Source organism: Ornithorhynchus anatinus, chromosome 8, assembly GCF_004115215.2.
Source record: "Ornithorhynchus anatinus isolate Pmale09 chromosome 8, mOrnAna1.pri.v4, whole genome shotgun sequence".
Taxonomy (NCBI): Eukaryota; Metazoa; Chordata; class Mammalia; order Monotremata; family Ornithorhynchidae; genus Ornithorhynchus; species Ornithorhynchus anatinus.
Genome location: NC_041735.1, coordinates 16,184,179 through 16,207,138, shown reverse-complemented (window position 1 = coordinate 16,207,138; position 22,960 = coordinate 16,184,179). Strand labels below are relative to the sequence as shown.

Genomic DNA, 22,960 nt, shown 5'->3' with positions numbered 1-22,960 from the left:
AAGGCACAAGCAGTGGTCTTCATTGACAGTCTTCACCTTTGCTTCACAGTGGCTAGCTGTTGGTTGTCCCAGGGTGACTTCCAGCAATTGACTTTTGGTCGAGCTTTCTCTCTGGGGATATCCTGTTAGCCTGTTTTTGCAGCCTGGTGCCTTCCTTTTCTCCTGCCTCTTCATCCTCTATACAGTGGCAATCTCCATTGGGATTTCAGGCCAGATCTGAGAGCTGATCCAGAATTGTCCGTCGAGAATGCCTGCCTTAAGGTTGACTGGCTAGCAGCTCTCCCGAGTCCATTACCCTCCCAAAAAGGCATTTCCCCCTCAAGAACAATTGCTTAAAAAAGGCAGACGACCTTAGGATAATAAATGCTGCCACACAACCCGCCACAACTTTGGGTGGAAGCCAGGATCTTTCCAGATACTTTATTGCTCATGCTCATCTTCCTGCTTTTAAAGAAAGCCTTCTTCTGAACTTCATTAACTTCTTGGTTTGTTACTTAAATGAAAAGAAAAAGCAAGTCAGACTTTTTAAAAGGGGGACTTTATTTATTACACCGGAGCAATGCGCCAATGCCCCAGCTCAGCTTTGATACACAATAAATCAGCAAAGCTGTTACTCAGTTTTGAACCAAGATCGCAGTGGCACTAAAAACACATTGAAAACATTGACTCTCTTCCCTTTTTTTCCTCTTTTTTTTTGGTACAAAATGGTACAAACAACAATACAAAATAGTTGTGCTGTTGACAGTTACAAAAAAAGTCAGAACTTGTTTTAACTGCGCGATGCTTGGAGTTTCAGTGTGAATACATTGTACACCAGAAGTCTTTCCCGAAAACAACCACGATCATGCGGGCTGCTACACATTGTGTCCATTGTCAAAAGAAACATGCATGCAGAAGGAGAAAATAATTAGAAGAAAAAAAGGAAAAAAAGAAAAAAGCATTTTGATTCTATATATGCCCTTTGTTCTTTCTCCCTATTTGATTTGTGGCTTTAAGTAAGGCCTACAGTCCATACATGTTCATTTGCGGTGAGCAGTTTTAGTTGTTTTCTTTTTTTTCCCTTTGCATACTTGAGATGGCTCTTATTTTGGCTTTTGGGGAAACTGAAAATTTTTGGAGAAAATCAAGTTGTCTTATTGGTTGAACGTAAGTGCCTAGGGCCTAGACTCACCCGTGGGAATCCAGAGGCTCCCCAGGGGCCTAGTCACCCAACATTTTCACAGTGTTTGGCTCTCCACTCTGCTAATCTGAGCAATGTTGGAAAGAAAGACTCCTCGGGAGAAACAACCTCCAAATGCTTAGTGGCCCCCTACCTGGGGATAGCAGCCCTACTGCTGAGTGACTGAATGGTCATGGGCCAGAGAAATTTTGCACTTCCTACAAACCACATCATGTGGCCCTCCTCCTGATCTCGATCATTGATCATCCCGAGTAAGAATGCTCTAAAGAACATGAATCTTAAGCCCACAGCATCTTTCCTTCCCACTGGCTGCAGTCTGCTTATTTGCTCTAAGGGATATTTTTTATGTGTATTTCCTTTGTATGTACAAGCTACATAATAAATACGCTGACACTGATTGTTCTATTAGTTTTGGTAAGTCATGGCTCAGGGCCTGGTCTCCTGGATTGGGAGTGACCCCCATCTATGTCTACTCCGGGGCTCCTACTGGGGACCATTTCTGCCTTTGGGAGGGGAAGGAGCGTGTGAGGGAGGGAATATCTGGAGTTTGGAAATTATCAAGTCCCATTGGCTCTTATCTCAGTGGAACATGGCTCTGGTTACATGCAGAGATGCTACAGTGCCTGAAAGCAGTGGTAAGATCTAAAGAGGAATAAATGGAAAGCCTGAAGCAATGGATGAGAGCACGGGAGATGGCTACTTTCTACTCCTCCTGAAGCCCGGTCTGGTTGGACTGATCCCAGGGGAAGGGAGGGTGAATGGGGCCCGGACTTCACTTTCTTCCAGATGGTTTCATCTCATGCTACTGACTTGGGTGGTGAACCTGGCCTCCAAAACATTTGCTGTTCAAAGTGACAAGACAGAATGAGAGTATCTTAGCCAAGTTAATTTTCTCTCTCCGGAGAGCAGCTCGGTAGCATATCTACCACCTCACCCCCTGAAGCAAATGCTCACATTTCCTTTCCTGGGAAAATTCAGAGCTTAGAGAGAGCATGGGATAAAAGAATATATTTAGGTCTCGTATTTTCAGGGAAAGGCCTTATGTTGGCTGCAGTTCAAAATGCCTGGGAGGAACCAAATTCACGTTTTTCAAGTCCTTTGTGTCCACATTCCAGAATCGACTCTTCGGATTTAAAGGGTCGCCCACTAAAGATGAGTTTTTCAGTAGTAAAAAATTCATATTTCAGCAACCCCAACCCCATCATTCCACAAACATCTTCATCAACAGTGCCACAAATCCCCATCCGAGCCCCCACCCAACCTGCCCCCAAAAGTGGCTTAGATCATTCCCATTGGCTATAGGACTCCAAATAGTTTGCATAGCAAGGCTTAGATCTGGGGAGCATCAAGGCTGGCAACCCCACCCTCCCCTTGGTTGGCTGCTCACTTGGCTTCAGTGAGGAACGCTCTTCAGCGACCGGCTGCCTGCATAGAGGGGAAAAAAATCCAGGCCAGAGTGTGACTGCTGGCCTCTATTTACTTATATCTCAGGTCTCTCAGACTGGATGTCCCACCTATCCCTTCTCTCCCCGATTCCTCCGCCCTCCCCCACACCTCTTCCTTATTCCCCTTCAGATACAAACACTAATGGCTACTGATCATCAAGCCACACTAAGTGCATTTTTATTGTTAATGCTTTTTTTTTTGTTGTTGCCAGGGGGATTTCCATTAGGAGGTATTAACCTGTTTATGATGTAGGTTCAAGTCTGATGCTTTCCCAAAAGGGGATGGAGATAATACAGAGAAAAGGCCACAGGACGGAATGATCGACAAACCCCAGAGAAAGTTTAAAACACTAAATAAAACAAAACTCAGTATGAGTGGGAACTGAGACTTAGAAGGGAAGGGATGGCAGGGATTTCATCAGATAAATGTGAATCAGACCACCCACAGAAAGGTTGCCCCAAAGTGGGTTGGAAGAGGGATTCAGTGGAAATGAAAAGAGGGGTTTCATACAGTTTGCAGGCCATGTGATCAATGTCGAGAACCTCCCTCCATAGACAAGACTTTGACAGGCATTAGGTACTATAACCTGCACTGTATAGCAAGGAATTTGATCTGCCTCCCCTGCCCCCCCCACCCCTCCACTCCCCAATCCCCAGACCAATTTCCAATCGTAATGCCCTGGGACTATCAACATTGCCATATAAGGGTTTCCTGGGGCCCTACCATCCATCATTTCCTTTCCTCCAGAAACTCTCCATATAGGTTTCCTTCCTGGACAATGAAAGGATGAACCAGAAACAAAGACAATAAGGAGCAGGGGGGAAAGCACACATTTTGTAATTGACACAACATAGCCAGTGTGTCCCTTCCACATACATCATTTTCCACATTCTGGTCCAAACAGCACATGTTTCAAATGCTCATTAATTTACAGAAATTGCATTTTATAGAAAATGTATGCTACAGTCAAGTAGAAAATGCACTAGGAGCATTTTGAAAATCTAAAGCCAAGATCTTGCTGCCTAATGTGCTCTCCTCAACGATATCCATTTGTTACTACGGCCCTCTCACACACTCTACTTTAATGCTCAGCATTCAACTTGAGAATCAATCTAAATATCAAAACAATCATAAAAAGCATCATCATCCCCTGATAATCACTTTTTGATACTGTGCACAGACTTGGATCGAAAGGAAAAGAGATCTAAGCGCTTTTACAATTTTTAGCATACCCACTGCAAATCATTCGCAGAATATAAAACATAGGGAATCCAAGAACTCATAGCATATGAATTAAGTGGCTCATAATCCATTAAACGTGGTTTACATTATACATCCATGCAGTCTAACTCGTTTTACAAACATTAGACGGAAACCCACAAGTCCAAATCAGTAAAGGAAAAAAATGCAGTTTTCAAATCTAATATCTATTTGTTATTGGTTAAAAATGACCCTACATATAAACTAGGTAGTTTGCTACCATTTCTAATACTGAGGTTCAATTCTCTCTGGATGCTGCAAAATCCCTCGCTAAATTGGCATTGTTTGAGCATATTCAGAGCACTAACCACAGAGTATTGGTTAGGCCATGGTTGCTCTTCAGCAGACATTTAATATCGACAGAAGTGTCTAATACCCACCAGTATAAAGGACACACTTTAGCTGGTGTTGTTCATGGTGCTGCCCAGCTTTGGCTATTGATGCTTGGAGACATCAACACTCTACTAGACAAACTAAAAACTCAAGTTATGGTGAGGAGCTAATTGAAGAGGCAATGGCATTAACACTGACCTTGGGTTTGAGGTGCCTGGTTAAGTCCCTGCGAAACTTCAAGCAACGAAAATGGCATTTGTACTTGGAAACCATCAAGCATCGATATGGATGCCTGTCGTCAGCGTGTCACCCAGCCACTATTTACATGATTCGAAAGCTGGGAGTAAAACGCTGAAAGTTCAGCACAAAAAAGATGCAGATTTGGTCATTTCGGGATGTGTGGTAGAGTGTTGGCCAGGTCTAGTGGAGACTCTTTGTAGGGATAGTCGAAGGCTTTATCAAAGTTAGGTTCTATGCAGCTACATCGAGTGTGACCAGGTGAGAGGAGAGATCCCAGTCAATACTTGCATCTGATAACACTAAACTATGTACAGTAAAGATGACTAATTCACCACCTGCGTACTCTAGAAGATGGCTGTTCAGATTTGGACTCAAAACATTTTTTTTTTTTTAATTTTGTGAAACAAGTCACCCACTTTTTGTTTTGTTCTTTTTTGTAAAAAAAAAAAAAGCAAAAAAAAAAAAAAAACCCAAACAACTCCACAGTTCCTTTGTTAACTCTTTCACAGCTAGAACTGGCTTAGGGTCATAGAGAGTGCCGCCCATGATGGTTGAGACTTTTTTGTTTTAATCGCTCCTGAGATTGAGGGAATCTGATACATGTACCAAAAGGCACTTTTATATATATTTTTTAAAAACAGTGCTTCTGTTCTAAGAAATTCAAGTTAAGACAGAGTGCCTTTCACTCTCTTTAGTTTTAAAGCAAATAATGAGCGATATCCCCACTGATGCTGAAAAAAAAAATTGCAGCAGAGACCACAAGTGTTCATGCTAGACAGCTCAATGTTCTGGAAAAAAAAAAAAAAGTAACTCCTAACTCACCACTAAAAATAACACAGTCAGCAGGGGGAGTAATTAAAAAAGCTGCCACTTTTGTACAGTTCTTGCTTCTCTGTCTTCCGTTTGCTTTTCTGGTTTTTTTTGTTTTTGTTCTGTCTGATAATGTGAGGTCAGTTAATCTTCGTCACCTCCTCCATACATGTCTGCCAGTTTCTTGAACCTGGGGCCCCAGTCATTAAGGTAGTCGTAGTCTTGGTCCCCAGAGCTCGACGAGTTGAGGGAGCTGACGGATCCTGCCGTGGAGCCACTCCCTTCATAGTCAAAGACCAGCAAGGAGTCGTAGGGAGGTGCTGTGGGGTCGTTGTCTGCTGCTCTCAAACCCTGGGGTTCACAGAGACATGGGGTTAGGTGGCACATTGCTGGAGAAGCATCTGCCGATGGCCTGCCTGCTTCTGTGACATGCACTGAACTGGTGTTGTCACTGTCTCCAACAGCTCCCGAAGCTTCCCTAGCTGGTTTTACCTCCACGGGTGACTCATGCACAGAGGGATGTGGAATGCAGTGGGAACCTTTTTGTTACCCAGAGCGGTGGTAGGGAATCTTATTCCGAGCTGCAATTAATGGGAATTTATCCACATGCAGTAAGCTCCCTGCTTCTGCCAAGTTGTACCTTACCTCATTTACCTGGCAGCTTAAGACGCACCTCTTCCAGGATGCTTTCTCCAATTTATTCTTCTCTTGCCAATCCATTAGCCATCTACAGTCTCCCTCTATTCAGCGTTATCTCCCTCCATGTTAATACTACTGTTCCCTGAATGTTAATCGATCTTATTGCCCCTATTAGGTGGGCAGTTACGTAGATGGTAAAGCCTTCGAGAGTAGAAGCCATATACGTTTTTTAATATGGCTCTCAAGCTCGGTACCCCTGGAGGCTCAGTCAGTCCAATCCTGGACGAGTGACTGACAGCTGTTGATTTGGCCACATCTGCCAAATTTGTGGAGCCAGTTATTAGTGATTGTGTCCAAATCCCCTGCTCCAGAAGGAGAACTGAGCAAATGAAACCTTCAAGAAGCAAAAGATGGCAGGACTAGCTTCTAATTCTGATTTTCCCCTTCCAGGGAGCCAGAGAACAAGCCCCTGACTCAGTTTCTCTCTCCACGAGGTGAGGTTAATGATCAGTCCATATGCCCTGAGGGGATGGAAAGGTCTAATCATATAATGTCGGCAAAGCTTTTTAAGAGGGAAAAGTGCAGTGTGATGATTCAATTAACCTTTAAATGCCCTAATTTCCATATTACCCACCATGCTTAAGAGAACATGCGATATTCACAAGTCAGCAGCCTCCAAATGGGAATCAGATCTTTTATCTTCACTCCAGAAGGGAAGAATTTAACTAGTTTACTCTACACATTTAAATATATTGTTGCTAAAAACAATTTGTCACACATTCTGGGGCTGAAGGAAAAGACAGGGCTGGTTTGTAGGATTAAATTTAAAGAGCCAGTAAGACCTAGCAGACTCTGAAGAAGCAAGTGGTTCAGTCCCTTGTCCTGGCACAGACTCTGTGACCTGAGGTGAGAGATGTAACCTGCCTGAAGTCTCTATTCAGCTGAGGAGCTTTAAAATGAGTTTAGTGCAAGTGACATGGTGAGACATAATAATAATAATAATAATGGTAATTGTGGTATTTGTTAAGCATTTACTATGTGCCAGGCACTGTTCTAAGCGCTGGGTTAGATACAAGACTATTGGGTCCCTGTCCCACATAGAGCTCACAGTTTTAATCCCCATTTTACAGATGAAGGAACTGGGGCACAGAGAAGCTAAGTGACTCACCCAAGGTCACAGCCGACAAGTGGCGGAGCTGGGGTTAGAACCCATAACCTTTTGACTCCCTGGCCCATGCTCTATCTAGTAGACATGATGGGCCACTGTGGGTAAAAGGCTATGACCTCTTGGGTAGAAAGATTGCTCTATCTGGAAGGAGTTTCAGAGGTCACCTGATCCAGCCTGCAGCCTCCAAGCAGGGCAACACATCTACCAAATTTGCTGATCAATCAATTATTGGGCACTTACTGTGTGCAGAGCATTGTACTAAGCCCTTAGGAAAGTACAATACGACAGAGTTGGTAGACTCCATCCCTGCCTACAACAAATTTACAGTCTACAAGGGGAGACAGACTTTAAAATAAATTACAGATAGTGAAAATAGTAGAATATCAGGATATTCATATAAGAGTCGGGGGTTGAGGAGAGTGTTGAAGTGCTTAAGGGGTACACAGTCAAGTGCATAGTTGGTACAGAGGGGAGGCAAATAAGGAAAATAAAGACTTAGAGAAGGCTTCTTGGAGGAGATGTGGAATTTAGTCTTTTCCTAAAGACTCGAGAGGGAGAGATCTAAGCTGCAGCCATATAAGACCATTCCCTTGCTAAGTGTTCTTATTTGAGGGGTCTTTCCAAGAAAAGGGAATAATTCAGAACGCTCACCTAATCAAAAAATTTTGAGCATATTTTAGCCTCGAGAAATGCCATTCCTGTGAAAGCCTGAACTGCATTACTATAGTGAACTACCAAACTCCCAGCACACTTGACTCATCCACGTGCTTGGCACCTTCTCTCCTGATGAGGAAGCCATGGTATAGAAGAGTTGCAAGCTAACAGGCTGTCGCTAGCTCAACAAGTGGGTCTTTGCAGATATTAGGGCCGCTGCAGCAGGAATTTGGAAATACAGATTTTAGCTTTGCTTGGTCTTATTTTGGTACTCCTGATTTGATATCTCTGGAGTGACACTGTCCCCCAGGGTGAAGGGGTAGTGGGATAAATTTTCCCCTGTTCCTTTGCAAATAGTGTGCCAAATAATAGTTGCAAAGGTCATCCACCTCCTCCCACTCCATTCTTTGCGTGACAGGAAAAGCTTGCATCCGGACCTCACCTCATTTATAAAGTCCCCAATGTCCCCGGGATGGGGGACCACGGGCCTGACGGGGTACTGGGGCTCAGCACCAATTGGCCTCTCGTCCACTCTTCTGACTCCTGGTGCTTTGTTCAGTACATGATCCATCGTCTCAGGCTGCTGGAGTTGGCTTAAATCATAATCCTAAAGCAAACAGAGAAGTACCATTAAATCAGGAGGAGAGGGTCTTTGAAATCATCCGACCACTCAGTGTTAAAAAAGGACCAATGTGCACCCCCTCCCATCCCACACAAAATGCAAACATATTGAACATTGAACATTTAGGGATCAAGGCTGAGGAAAAGCCAGAAAGAGCTTTTCTGCAGTCTAGTCCCAGATGTGGGGTACATCCATCATGCCCATTGTGCAGGGCTTCATACTCTTAGCTCCAAAATATGGGAGTTTTAGGAGCTGAACCAGGGTTCTCCTTGTGGAGATGGACTTCCACAATCTTTTCACCATCAGTGGTATTTAGGAAGTATTACTATGTGCAGAGCATTGTACTAATTGCTTGGGAGAGTACAATACATCAGACCTGGTAGACACATTACCTGCCCATAGCGAGCTTACATTTTAGTGGGGGAGAAAGACATTAGGTGGAATGTGAACACCCTAGGGACTTGAAAGGGCTCCCTATATCAAAGAATGCATCTCTTGATCCCCAAGGGATTTGGGGCCATGCTACTAATGTCCCATGGGTAATTCTCTCCCAATTCTGCCTGGTGCAATTTTAGCTAGAGGATCCAATGCCTAGGATCTGAATCACCAACCAACCACTGCCCTGCCTGAATGAAGGCTTTCTGAAGCTAAACATGTTTCAAGCTTATTTTCAAAATTAAAAAAAAATGACCCTCTCTCTGCGGGGCAGGGAACGTGCCACTTCTGTTATTCCATACTTCCCACCCACCTAGTTCAGTGAGCTGCACCAAGTAGGTGCTCAATAAATGCTAATGTTACTACAACATACACTTTAATGGAAGCAGTGTGGCCTAGTGGATAGAGCACGGGCCTGGGAGTCAGAAGGTCATTAGTTTCAATCCTGGCTCTGCCACTGTGTGATCTTGAGCAAGTCACTTGACTTCTCTGTGCCTTGGTTCCCTCATTTGTAAAATGGGGATTAAGACCATGAGCCCTGTGTGGGACAGGGACTGTGCCCAACCCGATTATCTTGTAGCTACTCCAGCTCTTAGAACAGTGCCTGGCACATAGTAAGCGCTTAACGAATACCATAATAATAATAATTATTATTACTTTACACTGAGTGCTCTCTGCAGACCTCTGCTCAAACTCTGGATCTTAGGAAGGAACCGTCCCTCTCTATCAGGCCACAGGGAACCAGGGAACAGTCAGTACCCCACTGCTCATTGTAACAGCATCTACAGACTCAAAGACAATCCTGGGATTTTCAAAGATCCACTGTACCATGTTTGGGTGTGCAAATTCCGCAATCAAATGCCTGAGATGTCTTTACTATTTTATGATTTTTCAATCCTTTTCCTTTGCCCTAATTTGAAGTTGATATTGAATTTCTGGTCCCGAGGGCTTAATTTTGTGATGCAGCAACAGTAAAAGAGGGTTGCCCTGGAAGAGAGGGAAATGGCAGGCCTGAGACTTACTGCAGCTTGTTCATACTGCAGCCCTTGACAAAATCAGTCAGAGAAGTGGCATAACCTAATGGAGAGAGCACAGGCCTGGGAGTCAGGAAGATCTGGGCTCTAATCCAAGCTTCACCACTTATCTGCTGTGTGACTTTAGGCAAGTCACTTAACTTCTCTGTATCTCAGTTACCTCATCTATAAAATGGGGATTAAGTACATGAGCACCATGAGGGACTTGGACTGTGTCCAACCTGATTTGCTGGTAGCACTTGGTACAGTGCCTGGCACAAAGTAAGCACCCAACAAATACCTTTAGACAACAACATCAGCAAAAGAAAAAAATGGACAAGGGCACAGTGAATCCTCCAGGAAATTCGGTCTGGGAGAACACTATATTGAGGGTGGGAAAAGCAGTGTGGCCTACAGGAAAGAGCACAGGGACCTAAATTCTAATCCTGGCTCCTCCAGTTGAGTTACCTTGGGTAAGTCACCAGCTCATCTGTGCCTGAGTTTCCTCATCTGCAAAATGGGGATTACATACCTATTCCCTGCGCTACTTAGCCTGTGAGCCTCTAGTGCTAAGTACGGTTTTTGGCACCCAGAAAGTGCTTAACAAGCCCCACAGTTATTATTACTAGAGATCAGATTCCATTTTATCCAAGTGGCACTTTTTTCATCACCTGGGACCTTAACAGGAAATAGCTTTATAGCTTGCCTAGGAGGATCCTAGTCAAATCAAAGAGAACAGTTGTTATAAATTATCCTAGAATGTGAGAGAAATTAGGCAAAGAAGAATGTGAATGTAAACAGTAAATTCAGCTCAGAGTCCCCCACACCCCCAACATGTCCTTCCTCAGCTGATGCTTGTCCTGGAAGAGATGGGAAGGGCTGTGAGTTAGTAAGGGCCTTCCACCTAATATGCAAAGATGTTTTAGAGGAGGGCAGATTGTGGCCTCCCTGGCTCAACGCCCTCTCCCAGCAACAGTCTCCATGGATTCAAACGGCCTTGGGTTTATGGCTCAATTAGGAGGCAGAGCTTTGCTGATATAGGTTTTGCAGTGGAGAGGAGAAAAACAATCTCTGAATGCATTCTGACATTTCTCACAAGTGAAGGCCAGAAAGGAAAAGAAAAAAGACGCATGTTAGAAACTGGATATCATGCAGCTCTCGCTATATAAAGAAAACTAATGTAAGTCTATGGTTCCAGAAAAATAAGACAATAGTTGGGGGCCATTGAGGAAGGGTGGTAAGTTGAGGTGGCTGAAACCCTCCAGCAAACTTGAGGGCCCCAGATATCTCAGAGGAAATTGCTTAGACCTTGGCAGGTGCCCAGCCACCTATTACCTATATCTTGGTCTCAGAAAGTCTATACTCAAGGGTGTGGGCTGGGGGTGGAGTATGGTGGGCAGGACTTCTTGGTAGGCATTTTTCAGTTCATCATTCTTGGAAACCCAACACGGTGAGGTCAGGCAGGTGTCCTTGTTGTTTACCAGAGTGATCTGCCGGATGAGTGGCATGTAGGACAAGGTGAATATTTCAAGTATGAAAATAACTTAGACCTATGACTTAGAGAGCTGACCGGTCAACTGCTGGCAATGATCCAATTTCCCATCTGGGGAAAGGAGGCAGGGACACATCAGCCTTGACAACTCTGTGTCTATCCAGGGAAGGAGATAAATCCTTCCCTGCTAAGTCCTGCATCATGACATTCATATTAATGTCTATCTCCCCCTATACTGTCAGCTTGTTATGGGCAGTGGATGTGTCTGCTAACTCTGTTGGATTGTACTCTCCAAGGCGTTTACTACAGTACTCTGTCTACAGTAAGGGCTCAATCAATACCATTGATTGACTGAGTGACTGAGTCATGATCCCAGTGGCACAGCAACACCCACGAAGCTTAGCTACTGTGCTAACCCCTAGGACAATCCATGCGTGCTGCAGACTCATGAGGTGAGGGTAAAGTAGATGATTTATAGGTGATTCATACTGCAGACACCCATCTCACCTGGTCCTCCTCTCCTCCACCTTCCTCATCATATTTCAGGATGTTGTCTCTCACGTCATCCTCAGGATCAATCAGAAGCTGCTTAGTATGCCGCTCCTTCTCTCTGCGTTTCATCCACACCACAAACAGCAAAACCATGGCTGCAATAGCAAATGATATGCAGATGAGTAATGGGATTTTAAAGACCATCTTTATGATTTGCATCTGCTGAACACAGGGCATTAAAGCACCCCCAACTTTAACCCTCCCAGAAGAGCTGGAGCATGGTTCTCAGGAAAAGCCAGCAGCAGATTCGATGTTAAACTCAAACAACAGAGGTAAACACCACCTCTGTTCTGTTTGTTCCATTTGATCAACGCAATGTTTGTACCAATGTTAGAGGTTAATGCTGTTGTAAAGAGCTCCAGGCCGGGGATTTTTTGAGTGCTTTGATGGGAAGGTAGATTTTTGCAGAACAAATCTGGATTAAAGGGCACACACCACCCTTTTAAACAGAGGAGATTAAAAATCACAGTCTAAATACATGGACAGTAAGACAATAAGTGGCGGAACATCTGCTGTAGTCAATTCTATAAGTAAACTCCTAAATGTAGATGGCTCAACTTGCTCACCCAAATATTTCCTCCACACGAAGATTAGATGAGCTTTAGAAGTAAGCGTGGCTCAGTGGAAAGAGCATGGGCTTTGGAGTCAGAGGTCATGGGTTTGAATCCCAGCTCTGCCACTTGTCAGCTGTGTGACTGTGGGCAAGTCACTTAACTTCTCTGTGCCTCAGTTACCTCATCTATAAAATGGGGATTAAGACTGTGAGCCCCACGTGGGACAACCTGATTCCCCCGTGTCTACCCCAGCGCTTAGAACAGTGCTCTGCACAAAGTAAGCGCTTAACAAATACCAACATTATTATTATTATTGTAAGTAGTGGTAACATAAAAAAGGCATCAGTCTACAGACAGGAAAAGAAAGCTAAAGAATTGAGGAAAGTGATGACACTTTGGAGGGATTTGCTCTGGATGGGACTTGTTGGGGAAATGGCAAGTACTGGATTAAGGGAAAGAAGAAAATTGGAACTTCAGAAATTCAGAAACAGCACGTTGCCTCCATAATCTTTCCTATTTTTAAGGGGCAGTACAATATGCTGTTTTTTCCCCTGTCTTTTCCATTAGGAATAATGTCTGAATTACCACTGGAAGAGCAACCTGCTTCCCCCTTCTCCTACAGGCTCACCTAGCAGAGAGTAGTCTGGGCTTTTCCAGTTTCCTAGGGCTGTTCCCCAACTCAACTACTGCTCAAGAAACCCTCACTGCAGGGCCCTTAGTGGTCCCCAGAGTTCAGACAGGCTGGCAAAGGGGTAAATGGAACAGCACAGGACTCCCAACCCTCCAGGCCAGCCCATCAGGTGAGCTGACCCTAGGTCACAGAGGAAACCAGCATGAAAAGGTGAGTTCTGGGGAAACCTCAAGCCTTCTGTGAACTTAAAGAAATGGCTTTCAGCTCATGCCCCACCCCCCCCAACCAAATTCTGACCAAACTACTGGCCAATCCCCTTTTAATTGGAATGAAAATGAGGTTAGGTACACTAGCATCAGTAAGAAATGTGGACTTGGGAGGATTTAGACTCTGTAACTTGAGGGGGGGTTTATATCTGCATAAATCAATGTCACATATCTAAACCCATCTGAGCAATTCAGCTTCCAAATCCTGATTTTGCCTTATTACTTTAGAGCATATCGTGGGGATATAGTTTTGGCTTGGTATCTGTGGTTGTGTAAACCGGGATCTGGCACCCAGGCTCTGATACCACATGAGCCAAACCAGTTCCAAATGCCAAACTGTCCAGCAGGGAAGTGCGCCCTGACTGGTATCTTTTTCTCTCTGTCTTCATTTGCTCCTTCAACTTGGAGCGGTTTGGGAGCTTCTTGGGGAGGTCTCACCATGTGGGTATTGGACACTCTCCTGAGTCTTTCACCATAGGTCTGAATGCTTTTTGCTCCTTCTCCCAGTGTTCCAGAATGGAAACAGTGAGATCAAGAGGAGAAAGGCATGCTGGATCCACAGTTGCCAAGGGCTGGGCCTTCTGGAGCGCAAAGGAAGACTAGAGGTCATCTTTATCCCCCTTCTGCTGAACATCCAGTAATTAAGCCCGATAAGAATGCACTGAAGTGAACAGGAGGGGACTGGACACCCAATAATTGGGCTCCCTTCCTGCTCACTGCGCAGTTTTAGAGAGTTCAGCAGTTCTTTATTGTTTATCTGAGATCTGCTCAGCAGTGAAATAAAAATATAACTTTTCTTTTGATGAGAAACCTCTAAGCTATTTCATAAGCTTTTAAAGCCCTCTTCTAAATTCTGAAAATCTTGCACAACAAGCTACCTGCCTGATGCATAAAGGCAATATTATAATGGTTCCACTGCTTTTTGTATGCGCTACCTTTTTTCCTACTGGTGGGAAAGTATGCCATTATTGCCTTTAGAGTTACCTTGAAAGGGAGACCTTCAAAATATCAATAGCAAATGTAGTGCGCACTCCTTCCTTTTATTCACCCAGCAGAATAGAAAGGCACATTACTGTGGGTTAGATACCCACTTTTGCTCTGTGGGGAGTTTTCTTGAAATCTACTGGTTTCAAGTTTTGTGTTTTTATTGCAAGGACTCTCCTCTCAAGTAGCCTGTGATCTATCCAGCTACCTGGTGAATACTTTGGGAGGTGGGGAAAGCTAACAGTGAATAGCCAGTTTAGCTGTTGGATTATGGGGGACAGATTTGGGAGAGGGAGTGGGTGGAGGCAGGATGGGGAGGAGAAGGGGAAGGTGTCTATTCTTGGACCCGCTGTTTCTGTAGATCCCAACCTGTGCAAATGGTTAGTCAGGAAGGCAAAATCTTTATTACGAAGACAAAATGGTGTGGTAAATTGGAACCTGGCTGGGTGTCAGTGGTGAACCTGCCTAGCTAATTGGGTGTGAGATTAAGTAGTTGAACTAGAAGCAAAGCTGCCAGCTTGAACTGGACCCACAAAAACCAGAATGCAATACCAGATATTGTTTGAGACATAAGGTTGTTCCAAAGTCTGATCTGCTTTAACCCAGAGAAAAAACCCGGCATAGAAGGTCAAAGGTCCCTTACTCAAATTAGCATTCTGGGTGCTTTTGCATTACTCAGAGGCCAACGTATTTTAAAAGGAGGAAAAACTTAAATGAAACCCCCATCATAAATTCCATTTCTCATCCTTCATGGGGCTCTTTCAGCTCTCAAGCACAAAAAAGTCAATTAGAATGACAATGAATGTAAAAATAAGCTTTCATAATAAAAACCATCATTTTAAAGGGTAAGATGGTTCTGAGATTGGTTAAAAAAATGGAACCATTTAAATCAAAAGTCCTTTCACCGAGGCTAATTTTAGTCAACAGAATTTTTAGTAAGTTAAATCATACTTTAATGGTGAGTATATATAGTAGTTTAAAAAGTAAGTCTAGTTTAATTGCTTCTGATAGTTGGTTGTAAAGTTTGACTCCTGCCTAATTTTCCTTCACAAAACAAATGTTAATGCCTCATTGAAAAGCAGCAGAAGGGGGTAAGCAGACCAATGGATAATGAGAGCAGAGTGACTTTCAGAATTTGACTTTGAGTCTTTGTGTCGGCTTTCACCTTCAGGTGAATTCTCTCCTGCCGCCCATGCCCTCCCAGATTCCCTTTCACAATATGCCATCTCTGGGGCTGTGGATCTTCCGAGTCAGGGAGGTAGAAAGTCACTGATGGCAAAGCCCCACCCCACTTGTGACTCTGGGAGAGGTCTTGGTACTAGAGAACTTGGATACTTCAGGCCAGCAGCAAGAAGTTCCTGGCAGAGAAGTGGGAAAGAAACTGCAGGACCCTGAGGGCTTAGATTTGTGAGGTGCTATCACTTCTGCATTTTCATGAGCACTAACATTAACTAAATGTATGCAAATGCAAAAATAAAAATGATAACACTGTAACTCTGAGCAGAACTTGGCACAGTAGGGGCAGATACCCAGGAAACTACAAAATAGTCACCGGGGTAAATATTCATTTTCAATGTGCAGGACGAAGCAGTGGGATTCCCATTAAAGCTAATGACAGTTACAATTTTACATCTCATGCTTCACACTCATCCGCCATCGCAGTGTGTTTAAATGGAGGGCATAGAGCAGGAAGAACAACTTATACTATTAACATCAGCTAGCTGATGTATCCTAGAGTGCATTAGGACAATCGAACAGCTCCAGCTAGAGCCCTCATTCATTTAATCCTTTGCTTTCTTCTCGATTGTTTTTCACGATGAGAAAGAACTCCGCTTACTTTTCTCACCAGACTAGTTCCCTCTCTTTTGGAGAAAACTCAGCCAGCCAGCTTCAAACCAGAACCTTGTCACTTAAAGAAATGGATGCAGTAGACAACAGCAGCATTTGATTTTTTGAAAGAGGAGACCGGCTCCTTCCTCTCCCACCCCAAGGCAACGTTTCCAGCCCCAAGGATGATGGAGGCTGGGATGGAAAGGAATCTGACATGATTGTCACTCAAAGGTTGGTGTCAAATATGGATGGCTCAGAGCTGTGGCTCAGGACACAGTTTGGGGACCCCTGGATTGTGTCCAAAACAGTACTGCCAGGAGTGAGGCTGTCCACTCTCTTGGGGACATGTGATTCCGAAGGTTTACCTGAGAAGGCCATTCCGGGACTCCCTTTAGAGTTGACTACCAGACAGGGTGAACAGAAGCCTGGTGGCTTGAGGAGGGGTAGGAGGGGAGGGACAAAGAAGGGAGGGAAGGAACATGAAAAAGGAGGCAGGATGGAGGCTGTGCAGTAGGGCAGAGGAAAAAGAAGAAGAGGCAGTAAATGGGAAAGGAAATAGGATGGGAATAATAATAATAATAATAATAATAATAATGGTGTTTGTTAAGCACTTTCTATGTTCCAGACACTGTTCTAAGCCCTGGGGTAGAAACAAAATAGTTGGGTTGGACACAGTCCCTGTCTCACATAGGGCTCACAGTCTTAATCCCCATTTTACAGATGAAGTGTGACTTCCCTAAGGCCACACAACAGACAGGTGATGGAGCTGGGATTAGAACCCATGACCTTCTGACTCCCAGGCCCATGCTCTAGGCCATGGAAATAGAGGAGAGAGGGGGTGGGGGGAATGACATGGAAAGGGGGGAATGATGTCGAAAGGGGCAAGGGGATTACTGCCTAACTTCTTTTACCTCCAGTTACCAGAATCAAAGTTAATTAGGATGATTCAAAATAAAGGGTGTACAAAATAATAAATTCAGTGTGAACTTATATGAAATAAGCAAAAGTGGGTTTGGCCCCTGAATTAGCTTGGGCCCCAATTTTCAACTTTTCATAAGGGCTTTTCTTGCAACTGCCTGATTTATTCTAAATGATCTAAATGCTATCAGGCTCATTAACTTTGGGACACTCTTAATTTGGCCCTAGTGCAACATGGCCCCGGGCCATATCTGGCCCAGTGATAGGATGGGAGTGGCTAACTGAAGGATCATGGAGTGGTGGGAACATTCCCTTTATAAAAGCAAATCGAAGAAGAATTTTGGTTGAAAACCAATGCTCTATTTTAAAATGCTGGGGGTTTTTTTGAGATAACTTAAATTTTAGTTAGACTGCTCTTTTTCCAATGCTCACACATCATCACCAAACTAAACAGTGAGTGAGTTGCACCAGTCAGCCTCATTCAGCCTACTGATCTGGTAGTCTGGTCAGAGCCAGGTCACTGATAGAACCTAGGACAGACGGCAAAGCCTCCCTGTGGCCCGAGATCTCTGACCCCTCAGAGTAGAGCCGCTAAATGTGTCTGCAGAGCGATGGGCTCTTGGAGCTTCGGGGGTGGGCTGGGTGGAGAGAAAGGACACCCTAAATTGGCAGGGCAATAGGGTAGGGCTGAGTTTGGGCAGCTCTGTGTCAGGTTGGCAAGATAAGCTCAGGTATTATCTATTTGGTGTGCAAGGATTCTGGTGGGCAAGCAGTAGCTGGTAGGGCAAGGAACTTACTTAGTAAAATAATGATGCATATCAGGATGGCGATGATGGCCCCCGTCCCCAGGCCAGCTGCAGCGACGGCCCCGATAGTGGTACAATCACCGTTCTCGTCGCAAGGACACACCTTGACCTTGATGACGGTTGTGTTGGATAACGGAGGGTTTCCTGAATCCGTCACAATGATGGGGACATCATACACGCCGGCCTCTAGATACATTATCCGTAAACTGAGCTGAGCGTAGTCACCTGGTGGGGGCAGAGCAGAACGAACAGGGCGAGGTGGTCAGGAGCTGCAAAAAACCCCAATGACCTGCATCTGCTGGATTTCAGTACTGGTGGTGAGAAGCAAGGGCAGACCAAAGCACCTCCTAACACCAACTTTACCTTAGAACAAGCAAATCCTGTAGGTTAACTCTGTTCCCTTCCCTGGGCGGTGGGGGCGGGGTGGGGTGTCAAATGGGACTCAGCAGGAGCAGGGTATTGAATCAATCATTTCCTGACAAAAGGAGGCTAGGTAGCCGGGGAAGTCAGACCTCTTGCTTTGTCCTAGCGGTAGTGACAGTGTTTTTACAATGCGTGAAGCAACAAACTCAGAACTGGGGAAGACAATCCTATTTAGTGAGCATCAACTTTGTGCAGAGTGCCCTTTACTAAGTGCTTGCGGATGTGCGATAGAATAATAATAATAATAATAATGTTGGTATTTGTTAAGTGCTTACTATGTGCTGAGCACTGTTCTAAGTGCTGGGGTAGACACAGGGGAATCAGGTTGTCCCACATGGGGCTCACAGTCTTAATCCCCATTTTACAGATGAGGTAACTGAGAAGTAAAAGCCACAATCTCACTCTCAAGGAGCTAAAAGTTGAACAGTCAAAGGAATTAGGATATCAATTCGGATGTGGTCTTTGGTCAATGAGGGTTTTCATGGTCTACAGGAAAAAATACATGACTCCTGGCAGGGAGCAGTTCTTGGGCTTCTTCCTGCTCCATTAAGCCACCTTCAGTCTAAACCATCACGACCCACTCATCTTTCTAATTGTTGGGGAAGAGGCGTTTGCCCATCTGATGGTCAGAGTCAAGGGACATGGGCGTGGTGGGTGGTCAGGAGGGTGCTTAGTGGGCTATGTAGTCTATGAGCATGTTGGCATGACAGAAGCAGCGGGAAGCTACTTGGATTAGTGGATAGTGAATGGGCTTGGGAGTCAGAAGCTCATGAGTTCTAATTGTGGCTCCACCAATTGTCTGCTGTGTGACCTTGGATGAGTCACTTAACTTCTCTGTACCTCAGTTCTCTCAACTGTAAAATGGGGACTAAGACTGTGAGACCTATGTGGGTCAGGGACTGTGTTCAATCCAATTATTTTGTATCTACCTTAGACCTTAGAACAATGCTTGGCACACAGTAAGCGCTTAACAAATGCCATAATAATTATTATTATTACTATGCCAGCATCGTAGCCACTGTGTTTCCCCAAAGTAGGTCTCTAGCTGGAGGAAGCCCAAGTTTGGCTCTGTCATTTTGTGACCTGCCCTAGAAAGGTCTTCTATGGTCTCATAGCACAGAGTCCGGCATGGCTGGGCCTGGATTGATGTGCACCTACCCATGCAACTGACCAAGTACAGACTACCATTTGTCTCTCAATTAGCTAATAGTATTAAGTGACTATTCTGTATACAACATTTGGGAGAGTAACGCAGAGTTAGTAGACCTGATCCCTGCTCTCAAGAAAGTTGAAGTCTAGCAGGGGAAACAATTGAAAATAAATTGCAAGTAGGTGGCCTCCCTCTCCCTTCCCTCCATGGGGTTTCAGAGTCTGTGGGTTGGGGGCTGCCATAGGAGAGAAGATACCCCCAGTTGCAGCCACGTAACAATGGCGGCATTTAAGGTTTTACTATTGGTCAAGTACTGCCCTAAGCGTTGGGATAGATTCAAGATAGACTGATTGGACACAGTCCCTGTCCCACATGAGGTTCATAGCCTAAGCGGGAGGGAGAATGGGTATTGAATCCCCATTCTGTAGATGAGGAAACTGAAGAATAGATAAGTTAAGTGTCTTTCACAAGCTAACACAGTAGGCAAGTGGCAGAGCCAGCATTAGAACCCAGATTCTTTGACTCCCAGGCCTGTGTTCCTTCCTCTAGGTCATGCTACTTCCCATGAGCCACATGAGCCTGATTAAGGAGGTAGAGAGAGAGAATGAGAGAGATGGAAAGAGATAAAGAGAGAAAGACTGAATGAGAGACTGCCGTTTGTCTGGCCTTGCTAGTAAAGCCCTATCAAATGAAAGAAGTGTAGAATTCTGTAAAAACATTTATTTCTCCAGATCCATTGGTGGAATAGTGTAAACATTCCAAAATGGTTCCAATCTGCTAACAAGTGTCACTACGTCAGGGCTTGCTCTAAGTCTGAGCTAACTTCAGCCAGGCACGACCTCCAGTGGTTGCCTATCAACCTTTGCATGAAGCAAAAACTCCTCACTCTTGACTTCAAAGCTCTCCATCACCTGGCCCCCTCCTACCCCACCTCCGTTCTCTCCTTCTACAGCCCAGTCCGCACACTCTGCTCTTCTGCCGCTAACCTCCTCACGGTGCCTTGTTCTCACCTGTCCTGCCCTCGAGCCCTGGCCCACATCCTACCACTAACCCGGAATGCCCTCTCTCCTCACATCTGCCAAGCTAACTCTCTTGCCCTCTTCAAAGCCCTTCCGAGAGGTCAACTCCTCCAGGAGGCCTTCCCAGAGGCCTCCCTTTCCTTTTGCCCCTCCTCCCCTCTCCATTCCCCCTAGACCTTCACTCTGCTCTACCCCCTTCCACTCCCCACAGCACTTGTGCATATTTTTATATTATATATATATTTTACATATATTTATATAGATTTTTATATATTATTTATTACTTTATTTTATTAATGATGTGTATATGTCTATGAATCTATTTATCTATTTTGATGGTATTGATGCCTTGTTTTGTTTTGCTGTCTCCCTCTTTTAGACAGTGAGCCTGTTGTTGGGCAGGGATTGTCTCTATCTGTTGCCGAATTGTACATTCCAAGCACTTAGTACAGTGCTCTGCACACAGTAAGAGCTCAATAAATACAATTGAATGAATGAATGAATGAATGACCAAAGAAACCTGCTGAATGTACGTGTGCCAGCCCTTGCTTAAGCTGTGATCAGTGATGTTTCCAGGTGTGGTGGTCTAGTACCACCCTGATGAAGACTCTACTGTGCGCTCCTTGTTTAGAATACAAGCTGGCCCGATGGAAAATAAGAGGTGTAACTGATCAGGGCCTCCGTTCCAGAGACTTTCTCTGCTGGATCCCCCAGAGACCACATCTCCTCCAAAAGCTCTTCCCTGACTAAGCCCTCATTTCCCCTACCTATAACCCTCACCTCTTGCCCGAGGCCTACAGCATTTATGTAAATATCCTCATACTCTACTATTTCACCCTACCTGTAATTTACTTGTAATTTTTATTTGAATGGAGAGTGAACATTCTTGTTTCTTATCTGTCTCCCTCATATAATGTAAGCTCCTTGTGGAAAGGGATCACGTCTACCAACTCTGTTGTGTTGTTCTTTCCCAAGCGCCTAGTACATTGCTCTGCATACAATTATGATTGAGGGGCTCTGTCGGGTGGATAGGGACAGGACTTATCATTAAGAGAGAAGAGAAGCCTGGGAAGTAAAGAGGAAAGCAGTGCTTGGCAGTTGATGTTATAAAGTTGATGGTGAAATGGTGGAGCGTGAAAGGTGGAAATTCTTTTCCCCAGTGGGAAAAAAGTTTCAGTATGTCCACTGTCTTCATTCACATTCAGAGGTAGGAGGAGTACAAGAGGAAACTGATTGACCGGACCAAACAATGACACTGGAATAATAAAAGAAAGTGGGGATACCAAACAGGGCATGGACCTGATTAAGGTCCTGTCCTACTCACGAGCCACTGTTGAAATGATGTAGCCTCTATACTGATGAGTTTGGATCATTAGCTTTCTAATGAATCTTTACTAAAACCTATCATGATACTCCACCATGGAGTGACCAGAAGCAGACATTCTCCTGGTGTGAAGACTCTCCGAGAATCTGGGAGAATCTCTCCAGCCCAGGGGCCTAATAACTGCTCTCTGTGCAGAGGAGACATGTTTGGAAAGTCCCATGTGCATTGGGCCATTTCACTCTGTAGTTGGGTAGTGCCCATAGAAGACACTTCAGGGCCCACCTTCCCTTTAATGCTTCTCAGCCCTGTTCCCAAGTTGGCTCTGATCGCTGATAAAGGTGTGTCGAACTTAACCCCCATCGTGACGGGCAATCTCTACATTTACTTGCCACCATTATCTCCAGGGAAATTAAAAGGCCACCTTCCAGTAGTTATAGTCAGAGGAGCAAACATTGATCCTGGTCGTGCCTTATGACAATTTCACTGGGACATAAGGAAGACTGATAATTGCCTCTTTCCACTTAGCCATTATGGATGATTTATATCCAGGTCAGCCCTGATAAGTGTTATAATTACGAACTGCATTAAAAAAGCCAAGTGCCACAAGCGCTCGGAGGTCTGACGATAAATCATCTCTATCTCGTCTGTACGAGGCTCATGAGATAGAGGAAAAGGCACCAGTGGAGGCTTAGGAAGGAAAGCTTGGTGATCTCTGGAAATCCATTAGCCAGTGGGATTTCCTGCTGGGTCTTACCATTTAACCTGGTGATGGTCCAGTTCTTCCTCACTGCCGATGGCATGAAGGGAAGCTCAAAGACATAGGGTCCGATGTTGGGGTCAATGTCAGCATCTGCGGCGGTGATGTTGATAACATTCAAGTTGGGCTTTTCACAGACTTGGGCCTCTTTGGGCAGGAGCTCAGGTGCATTATCATTGATGTCTATGAGGTATATCTGAAGAGTTCCAGTACCACTTGCTGGGGGTATACCTACAAAAGATAGCAAGACGATATACACACACCATATACACACTACCAACTCTTTGTATTGTACTTTCCCAAGTGCCTAGTACATTGCTCTGCACACAAACGTGTTCAGTAAATAGAACTGATTGACTGAAGGGCTCTGTAGAGTGGATAGGGACAGGACATCAGTAAGAGAGAGGAGAAGCCTGGGAAATAGAGAGGGAAGCAGGGCTTGGCAGTTGATGTT

At 44.7% G+C, this 22,960-nt stretch overlaps 1 protein-coding gene across 2 annotated transcripts in view; it reads right to left on the bottom strand.

Annotated features, from left to right (window-relative positions):
* Positions 1–519: 519 nt before the first annotated feature.
* Positions 520–22,960, bottom strand: part of CDH4 (cadherin 4) — a 678,282-nt gene continuing 655,841 nt past the window's right edge. For both annotated transcript variants that reach the window (XM_029071066.2, XM_029071067.2), the window contains 5 exons: positions 22,504–22,737; positions 17,825–18,058; positions 11,800–11,939; positions 8,173–8,337; positions 520–5,620 (listed from right to left, as the gene is read on the bottom strand). In XM_029071066.2, the coding sequence (XP_028926899.1) occupies positions 5,414–5,620; positions 8,173–8,337; positions 11,800–11,939; positions 17,825–18,058; positions 22,504–22,737 (980 nt within the window). In that variant the 3' untranslated portion in view covers positions 520–5,413. The remainder of the gene's footprint in view (positions 5,621–8,172; positions 8,338–11,799; positions 11,940–17,824; positions 18,059–22,503; positions 22,738–22,960) is intronic.